We start from the raw sequence: 18,071 nt of genomic DNA, 5'->3' as shown, positions 1-18,071 counted from the left end.
TTGTGGTCCAGTCCCCGCTCTTCTGTCGGGGATCCACCGCTAACGTGAAGCTGGTAAGGATAAACTGGTCAGAGCAATTAAAGGGGAAATGTTGCAAGAATATAACTCCGCTTTGGTCCTAAAATCACATATAGGACGCTTGTAAACACTTCTATTGCATCGTATCATCACAAACTTTGCACAAGTCGCATGTTTGGCGTTGTTTTATTGGTACCAAGTCTGATGTTGCACACATCGCATGGCGAGGGACAGGAAAGGGTTAATTTTTTCCGCCGCCGACATTTTTGTTCGGCGGTCTACGGCAACTTTTTTGATTTACATGTGCAACGAGCTGGCGCAATGTTTCACAACTACATGTATCACCTTTGTAGTGCAGCGTGCACGGTGTGTGTGTTTCTGTGTGTGTTTACATGAATGAAGCGCTCGGACGCCCTCAGCTCTTTGTTGCTCAGCGCTGCTTATGCTCATCACCTCATGCATGGATCGGCGATTGCTAGCAAGAGCTAGCACCGAAACCAAAACCGCATTTTTTTTTTTTAGCAAAACAAACAAACGTAAAGCATGTAGCTGCCACTATGATTATTGTGTCTCAAACTAGAAACCCCTAATAGTTTATAATGCACTGTGCATCACACTGAATGGATATGTTTAAACGCAGGCAGCGGTAATATTTGTCAGCCAGTGCCTCAGGGTTGAATGAACTTGGCAACGTTTTGTTTCTTGAACACTCCCACTGTTTACTAACCGAAGCCCCCTCAGTGACTCACAGCAGTTTAAACCACAAACCGGGGTTGAGCCAAGTACACCTTCACTGGACTGTGTGTCAGGTGGCCAAGCGTTTCACTTTCGTTATTTCTGTTCACAACACAAGTGTGAGAGTCAGTCGGGCTCACTTCAGCTCATTGTGAAGTTGTGGGTGTGTGTGTCTGTGTGTCTGTGCGCGCCAGACACAGGGACATGTTTGTAGTAAGAGTGTTTGATGTGGTGCTTTGCAATTTGTATCAATTCACCAGAATTGTACACTGCATTGACCTCCTACCAACTTTGTATGTTTTACTTAAATAATAGAAGTCAGGAAACCCTATGCCCGAAAATGAAAAAAGCATGAAACACTGACCAATACTTATATTTGTTAATATGAATTTACCATGAACAAAAATATGTATATCAGCTACAGCTCTAATTAAGAAGACATGCTGAAATACAAGGTGGGGATTGTTTGTGATTTTTCATAGAGTTGGGATTTAATTCTGTCTGTTTGGTTGCTGTAACTGTGCATGTTTTGTGCTGGTGTTTTGTCTACAAAATAGTACTTACTATTAGTTTGTGTTGAGTCATTTTGGAATATACTGTACATTACCTCAATCAGTCAGGTGGATTGAGAGCAAATAAATCTGTAACTATTTTACTGTCAGACATTTCCCTCCTTCCTGTCTCAGTTCAACTGCTAGTCAGACATTACAAGAACCATTTAAAGGCATTAACAAGGGCTTTTATGATATTTTCATTTTAACTGCCACTTTTCATTGTGTTCTGTCATTTTAGAATGAAAAATCCATTGCATATACTGGTAGATGAATTGATAATGCAAATAACTGTAATTGACAGCAGATTTAAATTGCCAGCTATCTGACTGTCTTAAAATATTATTAGCTGCAGAAAGACAGGATTCATTGCTTCTTATTGTACAGGTGTTCAAGCTTGTATGTTCATTGATTCATGACTCATTTGAAATAATAATCTCAGGTGACATAGCAGTGTGTTGTTGATTGAACGGAATTAAAAAAATATATATTATAAAACATTTCTTTCATACCTCTGACACCCAGAATGTATTTCTAATCACCTATTTGATTTTTTTTCTGTCCCCAACATTATTGTGTGTATTAGTGGTGAGGGCCCAGAGTTTCTACAGACATGTCGGTGAGGGAGTCCTTTAACCCCGAAAGCTATGAGCTGGACAAGAACTTCAGGCTCACACGCTTTGCTGAGCTCAAGGGCACAGGCTGCAAGGTTGGCTCTCTTTTATATGAAATTCTCCCTTTGTCATGTACAAATTCACCAGGCAACCTGCCTGATCAGGTGGTTCAAAAAAAAAAAAGTGAGAATGATGTTTATTTTCTGTGGTCACAGGTGCCTCAAGATGTTTTACAGAAACTGCTAGAAACCCTACAGGAGAACCACTATCAAGAGGATGAACAGTTCCTGGGGGCAGTTATGCCCCGATTAGGTAATTATAATCTATAACTATAATAGGGATGCAGAGCATGCAAATTAAATACAAATACTGTATGTAGTGCAAATATTTTGGCAAATGTTACAACATGCAATACAGATTTCAGTTGGAATGGACGTTTTTGCCTTTTGAAAGCTTATGGTCCCCCCTTACATTAAATATATCCTGAACTTCAGTTTGGAATTTGACAGGTCATTGGTTTATTTATTTCCTTTGGGACAAGTTATCAGTTTAAACACACTGAAATACCATGTGATGGCATCATTTTATCTTACGTTAATAATACCAAGCAGTTACATTCTGTACAATCTTTTTTCTAGGGGTAATGTTTAATTACTTTATCACACATACATCAAAAAACGTAACAAATTATCACAGGCAGTTTTTTCTTTTTGAAGGCATAGGTATGGACACCTGTGTGATACCTCTCAGACATGGAGGCCTTTCTCTGGTCCAGACTACAGATTACATCTATCCTATTGTGGATGACCCCTACATGATGGTAAGGATCTGTTTCTTTGTGGGCTTTACACATGACATGTGGATGGATGCCTCGTTGCCGTTATTTACAGATGTGCATTAATCAATGTGGTGTAGACCTAGATTACACATCCAATCCGTCATTTGCATAATTTTCTAAATGTTTGTCTTGTAGGGGAGAATTGCTTGTGCCAATGTTCTAAGTGACCTGTACGCCATGGGAGTGACAGAGTGCGACAACATGTTGATGCTTCTGGGTGTTAGCAACAAAATGTCAGAGAAGGTGAGAGCCATATCAGTTGATCCATCCAGTTTCTGATAATATCTGCAAGAACAAACTGTGTAATTAAGTCATTATTTTGTTAAATGGACTGCATTTATATAGTGCTGATGTTGTCTTGATGACCACTCACATTTATCATTTACCCATTTATACAGTGCTTGCAATGTACACAGCACATTTCTATCATACTATCACCAGTGGTATATTGGGGGAAGATTGGGGTTCGGTATCTGACCCAAAGACCCTGCATTGTGCTCTCTGTAAGTGTTCTGACTGTACTTTTTTACAGGAGAGAGACAAAGTCATGCCACTCATCATCCAGGGGTTCAAGGATGCATCAGAAGAGGCGGGCACATCTGTAACAGGAGGACAGACGGTGCTCAACCCCTGGGTGGTGATGGGAGGAGTTGCTACAACAGTCTGCCAGCCCAACGAATTTATCATGTAGGAATGAGTTTCTAGTACTACACATTTCCGTACTTCTACTCACAGCTGATCAAGAATTATGTAAAATTTTGTTGAAATACAACTAATTATGATGATGCCATGCTCGACATCTCTTAGGCCAGACAATGCAGTGCCAGGAGACGTGTTGGTGTTGACCAAGCCACTTGGAACGCAAGTGGCTGTTGCAGTACACCAGTGGCTAGATATTGTAAGTCTGCCTACCCAATAATTATGTCTGACACTTACTGCTCTTTGGGATGACCACTGGAAATGTTTTTTTGTTTTTTTTTTTACTTTTAGCCTGAAAAGTGGAACAAGATCAAGCTAGTGGTAACCCAGGAAGATGTAGAGCTGGCCTACCATGAAGCTATGATGAACATGGCTCGGCTCAACAGGACAGGTAAAAGCACGATAAGTCTGTCCCCATAATTAATTTGGAGTCATAAGTGCCTCGTACAATGTTGTTAAACTTTTGGTTTTCGTCATTATTTTTCAATTAAATGCCCATGCTAAATTGAGCATAACTAAGGCAGCTGTTAGCCAGAGGAACAATGGATTTTGTGAACAACGGCAGCCTCTGCTGCAGCTCAGCTGTATTGCACCCTCTGCTGCTCAGTCTCTTCTGTGTCAGTTTTACAAGGAACATGATAACAGTACAATACTAAAAGATAATGTTTCATATGAGGCAGTAGTTGCTATTAAAACCAGACAGAGAAATATTTTTTCAAAGTTGTGCACATGTTTGGTATTTAGTTATTGTTTTTGTTTTCCGTAATTACACCGTTTTTTAAATAAATTTATTAAGAAGGTACTGAGGATGAGTACTTGAAATCTTCACAGTGATTGCTTGTCTGCTTTCTTGATTGCCCACAGTGAGTTACAGTCTTTGTGAATGTTGACATAGGTGGAATTACTTGTTTATTTGTTCATGCAATTGACAATATTCAACTATGAAAACTGAGTTTTGCATATCCCTGATCAAAACAGTCCTGTCTTCTGATGCCTCTCTGAAATGTCTCTTTCTGTCTATCCTTGCAGCGGCTGGTCTCATGCACACCTTCAATGCCCACGCAGCCACCGACATCACAGGGTTTGGCATCCTTGGCCATGCTCAGACGTTGGCACGACAACAGAGAAGTGAAGTGTCATTTGTCATCCACAACCTGCCAGTTCTCGCCAAGATGGCTGCTGTGTCCAAGGCCTGTGGGAACATGTTTGGTCTCATGCATGGCACCTGCCCTGAAACATCAGGTGTGTGTGTATTGATTTCTTCTCATTTAATTAACCTACATTTTATACCTTACACTCTTTTTAGAGTGTATAGAGATATATAGTGTATAGATTTTTTTTGTGCCTGTCTGCAACACCACTGTGTACATCAGTATCAAAGGTGACATGTAGATTTGGCAATATGATAATCATGAACCTCAGCAATGCTTCACATTACGAACCATCTTTCTTTTTTTTTCCCAAGTATTTTTTTGGGACTTTTGTGCAGCAAAGGGCTACCAGGTGGAATCAAACCGGGGCCGCTGCAGTGAGGGCTATAGCTTCTGTATATGTGGAGCCTGGCGACGCCCCATGGAGCATTATTTTAACCGACCAGTTGTCCTTTCATTTACAGGAGGCCTGCTTATCTGTCTGCCCCGAGAACAGGCTGCCCGCTTCTGTGCCGAGATCAAATCCCCGAAATACGGAGAGGGCCACCAAGCATGGATCATTGGGATTGTAGAGAAAGGAAACCGCACTGCTCGCATCATTGACAAACCTCGGATCATAGAAGTGGCGCCACAAGCGGCCACACAGAATGTTAACCCAACTCCTGGTGCGACCTCTTAATCCCAGTCGGCTGAGCCATAAACCGGAAACCCAAAAGCTCTGTCGAGTGATTTTAGACACATAAACTACAAACAAAACATCCTAGAGTGTTGAAATATATAAACAAAATAGTACATACAGAAAAATGACTGGGTTGGCGTGTACCTACATGAAAAACAGCACACACACCACACAGTGGCCCTCGGGGAGCATGTCACCACCCAGTGGACTCAACCTGCAGTATCCCCATGAAAAAATTGGTAAGAAGTAGAGCATACTCAAAATCCATATGCCTTTTGTGTCTGTTGTTTTCTGTTATGTTAAACGTGCTTGACTGGCAGGCAGCTTCTGGTAAGAGAGTGATGAAGACGATAATCCGATACTGTTGATTCATTTTGAATCTTAGGAAGTCTGGAGTCTGTTGCCTCTTTTTAAAGTTGTTCTCATAAGCGACATCAATATGATGTGACGGTGTTTTTGTTTGTCTTTTCACTTTGTACAGTTATAAAGCCTAGTATTAGTTCATTACTGTAACTGATGCCTTGAAAGAAACTGAGTGTGACCAGAATGGTTTGTTTTTTTATTACTTTGACTTTTTGTAATGTCCCCACATAAACTAATAAATATTCAAATAGAAGATTGTTTGTTCTCACTTTGGGAGCTGCAGTCACGCGAACGGAGCTAAAGCAAATGTGACATAATCCATTTACATCATACAAATAGAGATTGATTGTTAACACGAGCAGGTTAAAGCTCAACAGCTGTTCAAGTCGTTTATAAGTTCAACCTTCTACCATCTTCATTCCCAATAACAGTCTGACTTGTACAACTGTAGAAAAGTAAAATAAAAGTTTGTCGGTCAGCAAGTGCTCGAATCTTTGAGCTTGTCGCCTGTTGCCTTTGCTCAGGATCTGGTGTTTAGTTTTGCATTCTTGATGTTGCCAGAAGATGTACTGAGAGAAATCTGACCTAGTGTATAGAAGCTTTCAGCTGATCCAAGTCCAGATCGTTTTTGTTTATCCTAATAGCTGGGATGGATCTGGAACGCCTCTGTAAATGTTCATATGGATATCAGGAACAACACATAACCACCACGCCACCTCTTATAATAAACTTCTCTTATAATAGATTGTTTTCCTGTGTCTTTTTTTATCTATTTAAATTGTTTAAATGTGAAATGAAAGTTACCAGATTAAATAATTTCTCATCATCTTCTGTTCACAGAAGCCAGTGACAGTTATGTATGTAAGTTGCTGTTTTAATCAAAAATCACAAACACCTTAAAATCAAACAGCACATTTATAAGAAAGGATTTACATCTTGAAACATTGCAGAAATCTTTATGTATATTTACAAGTTTTCTTATGCACAAAACATAAACCACACCTAAATATTACATTTAGATTACATAACATTACATTCATATACAGTCTATCTCTGAAAGAGAAAAAACTGTCATTGCAAAAATAAAATTTCCCACAATCAAAGACTACATCTTTCCTTCTGCGCCAAACAGCTGTGGAAAGTACAATATCAGTAGAAATAAATTAGGGGAGTAACAACTATTGCTTTAGTCTGAGGGAGTGGAATGACCGCCTCCTGATATGGGTCAGGATATGACCCACCAGAAAAGCAAAAAGATCACAAGTGCAAACTTTCACCAGAACTTCGTTTATATGAATGAAGTATGTCAAGGATTGACTCACAAGTTACTCATAAGCCTGAACCCACATTGTCTGTTATAGGTGCTTTTTCCCATTTTCCAGCTGCACATGTTTTCCATGCTCTACTGTCTTCTTATCATTGTCAGGCTTAAAAAGTCCTTGGATATCAAGCATGGCCTTCCGAATGTTCTGACCAAACCGGCACGAGTCCTGCAGGCCACACAGAGAGGGAATCATGAGAGACATAAAAAGTACTGAGCTTTGAAAGATTACCTATAAGCTCCACAGATGGTTAAAAGATACTGTGCATTTTGTGCTCTTACAGTGACTGGGCAAGAGAACTTGCTGGAGATGTGGAATGTGATGAGGTTTTCCCCAACAATGATATAAGACAGCCCATAACCATCATCAGCCACCTGGGGGCACATAACAGAGGTCATTACCGTACGGCACCTTTTAGTAAATCAGGACAATAGTGCCCGATATTAAGAGTATTGATCTTGTGCTTGTCTTTAAAATGAAACAATCTTAACTCACTGGGCCAAATCCACCACCAGCACCCACATATTTAGGGAACTTGTTGATATCAACTAAATTGAGCTGCTGCTGTGGAGTCTGGCTGGTAGACAACTTCCAGGGCTCTGAAAGCACCTAAAAGGACAGACATTTAATGTTGTGAGGAAAATGGCATATTACGAAAGAGACAAAAACTGAATCAGGCGCTCTAACCTTCTCAAGAAATGGTGAGTCAACACCGATGTATTTGGACACTATGTAGAGACAGAAGAGGTGACGGTCAATCCCAGAGCCAGTCATGGCCAGACGATACATGTTTTGATGCTTATCTGCTGCTTTCCGAAACAGGGCAAGTCTCTGGGCATTCTGATCACAAAGACAAACACACAATTTATATCCATCCAAAAGTGTATGTGACATTAACATCATATCAAAATGACCCTATTTTTTTGTTGTGTCATAAGTGTCAGTTTAACCTACGGTATCTGGGAGTTTAAAGTCCATTGCACTTGCCTCTAGGTCTTGTTGACCAAGTTCTGAGCAGTACAATGTGACCTTTCACAGAGTAGGATCAATAAAGAGCCATCGTGCGTAGGCTCAATATGACATAGACTGTGAACTTGTGTGTCAGCTGTCATTTGTTGCCAAATAGGCCCAAAGTCAAATTAATTTGATCAAAACTTGGAATTATTTAATGCAGTAAAATGTTTTAATATCTACAGCTCTGCTGGACCTTACTGAGCTTCTGTTTCTGTGCTTTTATGTATTTCCTTACAGTTCCGCACGTGTCTTCCATAGCTCTGACAAATGCAACAGCCTCGGAAGTGCAGGAGCGCACCGTCTCAGTCCGACCATCTCTGAACATACGAGTCATTGATGACTCGTACGTCAGACAAAATACTCCCTGGTCCTGTAAAGCAGATTAATTTCCGTGACTAAATGATGGCAGATGATGTAATTAAACATTTAAATGTCAATAGTGAGCTATCATTTCCATAATGTGACTCCAGACACACAGGGCTGCACGTGTCCTACCCTGAACTGTGCCAACTGCAGAGCCAGCTGAATGAAGGCATCAGGACTGGTCCGACACTTCTTGATCAGGCCTTTTCCAAACTCACTAAACAGATATCCATGGAAGTCCACATCATCAGCTATTTGCTTTGCTGATAGGTATGAGGCCCCAATGACTTCTTGACACTAAAGAGGGAAGGGATTGATTAGAGATGGAAACATGGCTACAGTAACTGTATCAATGGCAGTAAACAAGGTGAGGCTCCACTGTACCTCCCTTGGAATCTGCCACTGCAGTCGAGTGGGATGAGGCAGGCCCTTATTCACATCCCCTTTACAGTGTCCCTCCTCTGTGTAGCCAAGATGGAAGCAGTCTGTTGCAAGGACGTACTACACAGGCAAAAAAAAAGGACCTGAACCTGAACACTACTGCAAACTGTTAGTAGTGTGAACATTTCACATGTGAACATTTCATACCTCCCACATATGTCCGACAACTGGTGCATCAGCCCAAGAATGTTCAGCGTTAATCCCCATTTTCCCATTTGGGTAAGATACCAAAGTGAAAGACTTGTCAAACCACCTGTGAGACAAGAGTGTTTTGGGACATAACTCACTAAAAATGTAAGCCTTTGGTGAGGATAAGTAATGAAGTCTCCCCTGGTCATTCTACCTGTCATAACATTTCCCATGCAGCAGGGACTTGGCATAACCATCAAGTGAATTGGTCTTTGCAGGGTCATAACCCTGTGGCTCATCATCCAATGTCAGGAAGAAGGCAGCACACTCGATGGCATCCAGGGACGCTTTGTTTACTCCCTGGCTGAAATATTTGATCCGAGCCCGAGCCCAAGGAACTCTGGAAGCAAAAAATGAGACAGGTTAATATGTTTATCTGAGTGTCCAGGTGTTTGTATATACCTGTGTGTTTGTATATACCTGTTTCCTGCAGTCAGTGCAGCTAATTTGAGTTCTCCAGGCTGAGGTTCAGACGTATCACTGAGGATCCTTTGAAACTGCATCTCAAGTTCACTGGGTAAGAGATGGCGCCCTCCAGTGTACAACCACAATTGGAAGAACCGGCCCTTGTGGTAGACAACCAGGTGCTTACGGTCACTCAGGTGCTGCACAATATCTGCAGGGGTAGTTCAGCATGAGCAACAACAACAAAGTAAGTCATCTTTACAGTTACAACAAAGGTTAAGGGTGGAACAGTCAGTAGAAAACACTGCTCGCCATGTCTTTATAACTGCTGTCGACAGGAGGTGTCTGTCTGATGTGAGTGAATGTTGCTGGACCCCTTGAACCGTATGTGCAGACCTGAAAAGGTGCTCACCTGTTTCAATGCCAGGGATACGAGTGGTGTTAAACATCCTCTCCATCTGGGTGGAGCACATAGGAACAGTCCCCAAAGCCCTCAGCTGAAAAGAGAAAAGATATATTGTATCTTGAACTTTGATTGCTGCTTGCACAGTGACAGATATGTAAGGTGTATGTACAGACTACACAGAAAATGCATGGAAAAATGTAGAAAAGTGGGATGGCAAGCATTACCGGTGCATGTTCACCACGTTCTAGTTTACGTCTGTACTGCAGCATGGCATGGACCACATTCCCCGCCCTTGCAGCCTGTCGGTGTGTTGGGGTCACATACAGGAGGTCCTTCACATAAATAAACGCACCACATGGGCAAATTAGAGATACTGAGTCAACATAATAAATAAATAATTCAGGCTTGTGGAAAGGTTACATTTTGAGAATTGAATGAACTGTGTGTACTAAATCTACCTCTTTCCTATATTATTTCTATATAAGTCTTTGACTAGTACTGCACAAAACTAATGTGACAAAACCGATCTGATGACAGTCTGTCTTACCATTATGTAGAAGTTACTGTTCACCATGATAGGACTCCTGCCCCTGAGGTAGATGTACTCCTCCCACCAGTCACTTACCTGGGCAGATATAGATTATTATTAAACATTATGATAAAACTGAATTTAAAATCTAATGTTGCATCAGCTCATTAAAAGCTACTCACGTAATTTGTTGCCCACCAAGACTTTAGGATTAAATACCTCTGCAGCTGGGCTGCTTTTGAGTCTTTAAAGTCATTGGCCAAAATCTCCATTTGGTTGTACTGGTCATTGTCCAGCAGAGGACGAACTGACTCGAGGTACTGTGGGAAAAACATGGAGTGTGTTGTCAGGACAAAGAAGCAGTGTTATGTAGAAATAGAGCAATAGAGCAGTTGAGATACACAAACAAAACACATGTGCAGGGCAGCTAAGGGGTCAGGTTTTACTAATATACTCATACTTATCCAACTTTTACAAAGTGCAGCTAGATCAATAGGTGGTGGTATCAAGCTACATTTATCAAATACTAATAAGCTGGAACATTTCAAATATGAAATGTCATAGAAGTGTAATGTTTGTTTAAAAAACCAATCAGTGGATAACATAACAAAATAAACTGTGCATTATTTCACCCTATATCACATTATAATTTTATTCTGCTTCTTGAGATGTTGTGAGAAGATGACATACATTTTTAGACAGTCCCTGACTGTAATGACGTCTGTTATCTGTCCTCTACCCACCCAGGTCAGGGTATTTCCCCCCAAATATCTAGAGGGCACACTAGGCAGGTGCATGTGGGTGTCCAACCTCTAGGGGAGCTCCAAACTCCTATGTCATCTTTTTATTTTCAAATCGCATAAATTAATTTATTGTGGGTTTGTCAAGATGCAGAACAATGAATGTAGGGTTACTTTATTTGCAAATAAGAAAATTGTATGATTGGCTGGATGGTTATGTGTGTATCATGCATAATGATGACGAATGAGGTTGGAGGAAAACTACAACCCAGAGACACTTAGTAGTTGACATTGGTTGGTCTTGGAAACATTTGACTATTGTATCATTGCATACCAGGATGGTTGATATGGTGGAAATCATAAATGATACAGATTAGACTGGCTGAAGTGGGTCTGCAATAAGCATGTGTGTGCCATTCAGCCACACGCTGTATAGTATTGCATCGATATTCCTGCTGCTGGCCTTTGTTGCAATCATGTGGTGTAAATCCTGAAAGAATATGTCTACAAGTGTTGATATTGTGCTTCAGGTTGTGTTCACTTGTCAGTGTAAATTGTGAGTGCTTCCAACAGATAGTGGCCTATTCAAATTCAAAATCTTGGATTGTGAGTATGGGAAGAACAGACTGGGGGCAGTGGAGACTCCAAACAAATTAGCTAGTTAAAGTGCTTAAGAATAGATGGTGTCCTTAATGTGCCACGCTTGGCAATAAACTTTCAGGTTACATTTTTCTGTGTGTTTCTGGTCATGAAAAATCAATTGTATGAAATTACACACCCTGCAAATTGTATCATCCACACTGGGCACAGGAAGCCTTGGTAAAGAAGCCTGGAAACTGTAGAGCAGTGGCCTGCGTCCAGAGAACATCTTAACCAGGCTCTGGTAACAAACAACACCATACATCATACAGAGGAGACACTAGATTCTAACAAGAAACACCTGCACCCCTGCAACGAGGGAGGGACATAAAGATTAGATATACTGAATACTGTGACAGACAGAGGGACAAACGTACCAGCCATATTTTGGTAGATGTGCTCATTTTTCCATGGGATTCAAAAATCCAGCCATGGTAGGAGAGCAGAGCTTTGAGGGTGTATCTCAAAAGGTAGATGAGGAACAGCCACAGACCAGTGGCAAAGAGGATGGCACTCAGCACAGCGCGGGTCTGCACTGACATACAGTCTCTGCTCAGAAAAGGCACAACACTCCCCTTGTCATGTTATCAAAACTTAAAGATGAAGTCAAACAGAAGATTTAATCATCAGCTCATCTAAACAAGCCTACATCATACTAGACTAGAGGGGGTTTCTAACCTTTGTGGTAGGTTATCCTTGATGGTATCAATCATTCCTAGAGAAGGGTCTAGACGTGTGTACAATGAACTCATCATAGCGATCACAACTATCAGCCAGCTGGACGGACTGGCTGGATAGACTCCAGCTAGTACACCATTCTGTGAATAACAAAGAATCAGTGTTTAGTATTGAAACAGGATAGATATATATGTCCTGTTTTGTGTTCTGATAACCAGGACAACCAGCTATACCTTGAATTGTATGGCTTTCTTCTTCCATGCTGTCAGTCCTGATAGGTAGATGTTCTTGATGACCTCCTGACTCAGCTTAAGGTCCACACCATCAGGGCGCACAGTGAACTGGAAGCCCACCGCCTGATGCGCCTCAGCCATCTTTGTGTATTACTAAAATGGGAAGCAAAAGGAAATGGTCAGGTTTCGGACTGGAATATTAAAAAAATATACTGTGTTTAAATAAAAATAATATTTTTCAAAGTCTTAGACTTAGTGCTAACACCTCTTGTTGCCTGAGATATTATTCAACCAGATTACCAAACCAACATCTCATTAATATTTCCAATATTGTAACTCTTTGTCACATAGTAAGGGCCGTCAACTCTTCCTTCATTCAACACTATTAGAAAATTTCTCATGGAAATGCAGCTGCAACAAAAATCACATTATTTAATCTCAGCCATGGTCAGGTTTTATTGTTAGGATCCTTGGGTATTAATTCACTACCATTAAGTAAGAGTAACCTTTTATGTTGTATTAATTAACCTCCAAAGTAACCTAACTGATATTATTTTTGATCAAGAGCAATAAAGAACAGGCAGAGTTTGACAGATTTCACAATAGTGAAATTATTTAAGAGAAAGTTGCAATGTTTGTCCTCAGTATTTGCTCGTAACGTGATAAGACAGGCCACTGATATGTGACGTCAGCATGAAATGTTGTGTTGCTGGAAGGGTTCAGTTATTGTATTTTTGAGAATATGGCCTTGTGACACTCTAAACATAAATATTTGGAGTTCATAAACCACTGCATGTAATGGCCAGAGTGACAGGTCTAGGATTTCTTTTTCCATGTCATATGACTGAACAGTCACCAAGTGGGACAAAGTTCATTGGCCATATATAGCGGCGCACCGGCTGAGCATGTGCAGACCTCAGATGGGCATGAAAATATAAACACAGAGTACAACCAACAGATGAATGCTAAATCCTTTGGTATAACAGAGTACTGTGGGAAGCTATCAGACATGTTTAAGGTCAACATGATTACCAATGATTGTACAACTTTAAGAAAAAAGCTTTTATGGAGCTAAAATGTAAGTTTAAGCACTTTGTGATTGTTGTTGCTGATGTACTTCCTCCTTATGATTTCCACCCAACATTTTACGTAGAAGACACATGATGCACAAGGTAGTAAAAGATATCAATGATTTAGCATTTCCATCGTAACCTTTTATACATGCAGTACGCAACTATAAGTTTACTCTACAACAATAAGTGAGATAACATCTGCAGCTAATACAACAACATGCATATATGTGAATGAAATAAGCGAAAAGAAGCAGGCCCATATTTTACCGTTGTCAGAGCAGAGTCAGTGTAATCCACTCAGGCAAAGAAAAGCTGTGACTGGTTTGTGCCAGCGAGCCAGGGACATTCCTCTGCACTCTCTGACTTGAGTGCTCTCTGTGTGACTCCAGTAACCTTGAAATGGCTTTCCTCAGGTAGTGAGATCAGAGCTGCCGTCTCCACTTCCCCAACACCACTCTCTCTCTCTCTCTCTCTCTCTGTGTCTCTCGCCCTCACTCTCTCTACCCCCTCCCTCTATCTGTGTCATGCTTCTTTTTGTAACCAGATACCAAACATAGACAGAGCCTAACCTCATGTGCCGCGAGGTCTCTGCTGTGTAACTGAATCTGTTGCAGTGCTGTGTTAGGATGTAACTGAGAGCAATGTGACATTTCATTTTCACCTGCAGAGAGTACAAGCACTGCTCTAAAAATGATAATGAAGGTGTAATTATGTGAGGGTAAAATTATCAGCAAAACCAGAAGGTCAGTGGTGTTTATCAAGAGAGCCAGAAAACAAAATATGTTGTCTTTATTGTATGGCCAGTTATGTGAGGTCGGTTCACAGCATTATAACTTTCAAATCCAAAATAATACAGTGAAAAAGAAGGGAATAAATATCTGCAATGCAAACAAATTAGGAACACACCTACTGTTGTTATACCAAGACATGGACATGGATGAATAAACACCAAAATCCCATCAGATCAATTGTTAAAAGCAATTATAATCTAATGTCAAGTCACATTCTGAAGTTCTCTATACACCTAAAAATCCTTACTACAGTGCCTTAACCGTCTGTAACTGTGTTCACCCTTAGACCAAGATTATAACCTCAAGACACAATTATAATGCACTGATGGAGATTAGATAAAACTTAATTACTATTCCATTCATCCACATTACTGACCACAAAACACACCACCATTTAGAAGTTTGAACACACTGAGCACAGTGTATGTACAGTATAGCAAATCAACACACTGCAACATCAAAAGTGAAGATTGAAGACAGATTCGTAGCTAGTGGAGACTGGTAGAGGAGGTAACGCTCGAATAGAGAGAGTTTGGAGATCTATACTTGCAACAGCATTGTGCTCAATACTTGGCATCAGGACCTTGTCACCTGCAACTGTGCCCTGTCCTGCAAATGCCACTTTCTCAGCCGTGTGCACCTGGATGAAAAAAGAAAGAAAAATGGAAATTCTTAATGTCTTAAACCAAAAAAACATCTAGACGAGAGGTATTTGTGTTTTGGATGTGATGGAAGAAGTGAATTTTATTATTCTAACCAACACAGTCTCAGTCTCTTGTCACCTGATTCTTACCTGTCCCCATTTCTGTGACTGGACACAGAATGATGTCACAATGTTCTCTGAGTTGTTTCCACCAATCACAAGCAGCCTGTCGGTGACACCCAGGAAGTAAAGGGCTGGGAGGTCTACATCTGCTCTGGTGAGGGTGGGAAGTAGTTCAGACCACGCATCTAAAGCACATAGAAAATACAGAAGTGCAGACATCTTAATGAGCATTGGAGGAAACAGTGCATGCTGTAAATCTAAAGTCAGTGAGTTCAACTGAAGCCAGCGGAGAGGACAAGCTGAACAGAGCCGTGCTGCTTGACCTTGCTGTACCTTTCTTTGTGTTGTACTGCAGCAGCAGTTTCTCTCCAGTCCGCTGGATACTCCCCAACACATAAAGACAGCGTCCAAGGCTAGTAGCAAGGGGCACATCATGGGACAAAGACACAGTAAACTGGAAATCCGTGAGTGGCAGTGAGGAGACAAACCTGAGACACAGATTGCACTCAGTCACCAGTATGCCAGGGGATGAAATGATTCTCTGAAGGGGGAACATTTTAGTTGGAAAGCACAGATGCAGTGCTACAGGACACAAACCTACTGTACCAGCTGGTTTTACACTGTCAAAGAGGAAACAAACCTCCATGTGTCCTCCCAGGGATCATAACGCTCTACAGCTGTATAGAGAGCCGTGTTGGAGTCCGGGGTCACCAGGGAGTCCAAGTACCAGCCTCCCACAGCGTAAATACAGCCATCACAGGCCACTGCACTGAAATGCCGTCTGTGCTGTGGACACAGCAGATGGTGACAGTTTTCATCAGGGTGATATATAATAAATGACTGAGGAAGACAGGGCAAGTAATGTGGAGTGACACGGATGGATCAGCCTGACTTACAAGCTAGAGGACTTCTTCACCTTAATGAGAGGAGCTGTGGAGGTCCATGTATGAGTAAAGGGATTATATCTAAAGGAAGCCATCTTGAACTCCCAGCCTCTCTTCACACGGTGCCGGTATCCTCCTATGATGTACAGGTAGTTATACAGAACCACTGTAGTGAAACACCACTTATCAGCCCTGAAAGGAAGCTCTGTAACTGGATGCCAGTCCTCACTGTCTTCTGACCGTTTCAGGATGAAGAGATGTCGAGCACGCTCTGTTTCTGGGTCGTTCCAAGAAGTTAGGTTCTCTTTCCTGAGACTGCAGAGATGTTGATCTCCTTGTACCCTCATCTTGACAATCTCATCCTTAACCTCTCTGTTCAGATACCTGGGTTTTTATAATGACAAGAAAGACATGGCAAACTCTGTCCTTGTAGTAAATCCTGATTATAGCAATACAATCATTTATGATACATGCGTATTATGTACTTGGTGAGGAGTGATAGTTCCATCATGTTTCTACTCAGGTAGGTCAACACTGTCATCATCAGTTCTGCACAACAGATCTCTTGAGCCAGATTCAGGTAGGATAAACAGTTATCTGGCCTTAAACCACTTGCCAGGACTGACAGGCACTTTGAGAGGAAGGCCTCTGTCAGGAGATAGCTGCCAACCTAAAGAGTCAGACAGGGAGGAAGAAAATGATCGTAGTATGTTAATTTTGGGTTAACTCACAGCAAATGACAGGAGATCTGAATCTCTGTTTGCGTACCTGGATGTGTATGCCCAGCTCCTCTTGAGGGACTTTAAACTTATTATAGAAGGAGAATTCAAGAAGATTGTAGAAGACAGAGGAGGAAACATGGTCCAGGTGAATGTGGCTTTCTGAAGTCTCTCTCATGTTGGACTGGGACAAGGCCCTGAAGTACTCACTGCACTCTGAAAGTCTTCCGAGGTCCACCTTAAAAGATGAATTACTAAAGTCAGTCCTCTATGGTCATTGGTTAGTTTTTGATTAACCTGCACGGTTGGAATAATCACTTTGTTTTCTACTTACATGGAAAGCATGTGTCCTGGTCTGGACTGTAACCATAGTTTTGCTTTCACCTCCCAGGTCATACGTGCGGAGCGCCTCACTGGTTTTCCACTCTTCTGAGTCTCCTTGGCATGATCGCTTTTCTGCAATACCTGGAGATGCTGTCCAACTATTGACTATTGGAAAAGCTCTCCAAAGTCTGGTAAGACCAAATTTAAGCCATATACTGAACCACTCAAATAGTATCACAAAACATTGCCTGAAAGGAATCATTTTATTCAGGTTTAACCATTGTCTGACCATTGACTATTCCTAAAAAGTTCTGATTCTCTCTGCACTATATGTCATTTGATTGTTAAAACCTAACGAGGCTCCTCATTTTTCACACAACCACTGAACACATTGAGAATGGCACTATATTTCCTCCTAAGGCAAGGCCACCCTCCCACAAAATAGCTACTGTACAATGGAAAAACAGAGGACAGACTGTTCAAGTTTAGTCCATGAACCAGTGGCTCTTCTTCTTTTCCTGCCTCAGCTCTCACAGTCATGTGCTCTTCACAGCACGAACAGTGAAGCAGCTGTCAGCAGTTTAAGACAGAAACAGAACAGCTGATAATAATAATAAAAAAATCCTTCACCTTCATTATTCCTGTTTTCTCTGCATTAGATCCACATGATTCAAAAGTATTCCTCTATCGCTGAGCATTGGACTTATTTCTGCGGATCTATTCTTGGCACATGGAGGCGGGACAACAGTCAGCCCTCTGGGATGAAACATGGCCGCCTTCACTCTGCTCTTGACGTCATCATAGGGGACTCAAGTTACTTTGCAGTTAGATGGCAATAACATGAGAGTAACTTTCACAAAATGCATCAATACATTTATAAAATACCTCACATGTAAAGGAAAACACA

General features: G+C 41.3%; 3 protein-coding genes across 5 annotated transcripts; 1 reads left to right on the top strand and 2 right to left on the bottom strand.

Moving 5' to 3' along the window:
• The first annotated feature begins 24 nt into the window (after positions 1-24).
• On the top strand, positions 25-5,901 carry sephs1 (selenophosphate synthetase 1). Of its 2 annotated transcripts, none has more exons than XM_085779454.1 (10): positions 25-53; positions 1,891-2,013; positions 2,134-2,230; positions 2,635-2,738; positions 2,892-2,999; positions 3,289-3,443; positions 3,564-3,654; positions 3,747-3,846; positions 4,485-4,697; positions 5,071-5,901. In XM_085779454.1, the coding sequence occupies exons 2-10, from the start codon at positions 1,918-1,920 to the stop codon at positions 5,283-5,285; spliced, it is 1,179 nt and encodes a 392-aa protein (XP_085635580.1). In that variant the 5' UTR covers positions 25-53; positions 1,891-1,917; the 3' UTR covers positions 5,286-5,901. The 2 variants fall into 2 exon arrangements, with proteins under 2 accessions (XP_085635580.1, XP_085635581.1); XM_085779455.1 differs by lacking the exon at positions 25-53 and adding an exon at positions 280-384.
• A 687-nt stretch (positions 5,902-6,588) lies between these two features.
• cpt1b (carnitine palmitoyltransferase 1B (muscle)) lies at positions 6,589-14,061 on the bottom strand. The gene is made up of 19 exons (XM_085779447.1): positions 13,948-14,061; positions 12,608-12,760; positions 12,375-12,514; positions 12,074-12,245; positions 11,836-11,937; positions 10,500-10,637; positions 10,336-10,413; positions 10,013-10,120; positions 9,795-9,879; positions 9,398-9,593; positions 9,132-9,317; positions 8,936-9,041; positions 8,732-8,848; positions 8,480-8,644; positions 8,220-8,354; positions 7,658-7,810; positions 7,466-7,579; positions 7,252-7,344; positions 6,589-7,138 (listed from the first exon to the last, which is right to left on the bottom strand). The coding sequence occupies exons 2-19, from the start codon at positions 12,746-12,748 to the stop codon at positions 7,004-7,006; spliced, it is 2,364 nt and encodes a 787-aa protein (XP_085635573.1). The 5' UTR covers positions 12,749-12,760; positions 13,948-14,061; the 3' UTR covers positions 6,589-7,003.
• A 370-nt stretch (positions 14,062-14,431) lies between these two features.
• LOC146985955 (kelch repeat and BTB domain-containing protein 13) lies at positions 14,432-17,949 on the bottom strand. Of its 2 annotated transcripts, none has more exons than XM_085779449.1 (8): positions 17,175-17,949; positions 16,890-17,078; positions 16,607-16,791; positions 16,154-16,505; positions 15,878-16,023; positions 15,571-15,725; positions 15,265-15,422; positions 14,432-15,111 (listed from the first exon to the last, which is right to left on the bottom strand). In XM_085779449.1, the coding sequence occupies exons 1-8, from the start codon at positions 17,454-17,456 to the stop codon at positions 14,929-14,931; spliced, it is 1,650 nt and encodes a 549-aa protein (XP_085635575.1). In that variant the 5' UTR covers positions 17,457-17,949; the 3' UTR covers positions 14,432-14,928. The 2 variants fall into 2 exon arrangements, with proteins under 2 accessions (XP_085635575.1, XP_085635574.1); XM_085779448.1 differs by having other exon boundaries at positions 14,763-15,111; positions 15,254-15,422; positions 17,175-17,948.
• Positions 17,950-18,071: the final 122 nt, after the last annotated feature.

This window comes from Trachurus japonicus, chromosome 6 (assembly GCF_045865225.1).
Source record: "Trachurus japonicus isolate A0001 chromosome 6, Traja_1.0".
In the NCBI taxonomy this organism is placed as follows: Eukaryota; Metazoa; Chordata; class Actinopteri; order Carangiformes; family Carangidae; genus Trachurus; species Trachurus japonicus.
This window is presented reverse-complemented; position numbering and strand designations above follow the sequence as displayed.

What these genes read in the sequence shown, in the direction of transcription:
- sephs1 (XM_085779454.1), top strand. Translation starts at nt 1,918, where the DNA reads ATGTCGGTGAGGGAGTCCTTTAACCCCGAAAGCTATGAGCTGGACAAG. An exon ending in TCAAGGGCACAGGCTGCAAG is followed by an intron (nt 2,014 to 2,133) that starts GTTGGCTCTCTT and finishes CTGTGGTCACAG; the next exon opens with GTGCCTCAAGATGTTTTACA. An exon ending in CAGCCCAACGAATTTATCAT is followed by an intron (nt 3,444 to 3,563) that starts GTAGGAATGAGT and finishes GACATCTCTTAG; the next exon opens with GCCAGACAATGCAGTGCCAG.
- cpt1b (XM_085779447.1), bottom strand. Translation starts at nt 12,748, where the DNA reads ATGGCTGAGGCGCATCAGGCGGTGGGCTTCCAGTTCACTGTGCGCCCT. An exon ending in AACGTGGTGAACATGCACCG is followed by an intron (nt 9,880 to 10,012) that starts GTAATGCTTGCC and finishes TTCTCTTTTCAG; the next exon opens with CTGAGGGCTTTGGGGACTGT. An exon ending in ACTCACCATTTCTTGAGAAG is followed by an intron (nt 7,580 to 7,657) that starts GTTAGAGCGCCT and finishes CTGTCCTTTTAG; the next exon opens with GTGCTTTCAGAGCCCTGGAA.
- LOC146985955 (XM_085779449.1), bottom strand. Translation starts at nt 17,456, where the DNA reads ATGGTCAGACAATGGTTAAACCTGAATAAAATGATTCCTTTCAGGCAA. An exon ending in CCAGGACACATGCTTTCCAT is followed by an intron (nt 17,079 to 17,174) that starts GTAAGTAGAAAA and finishes TCATCTTTTAAG; the next exon opens with GTGGACCTCGGAAGACTTTC. An exon ending in CCCTGGGAGGACACATGGAG is followed by an intron (nt 15,726 to 15,877) that starts GTTTGTTTCCTC and finishes TCTGTGTCTCAG; the next exon opens with GTTTGTCTCCTCACTGCCAC.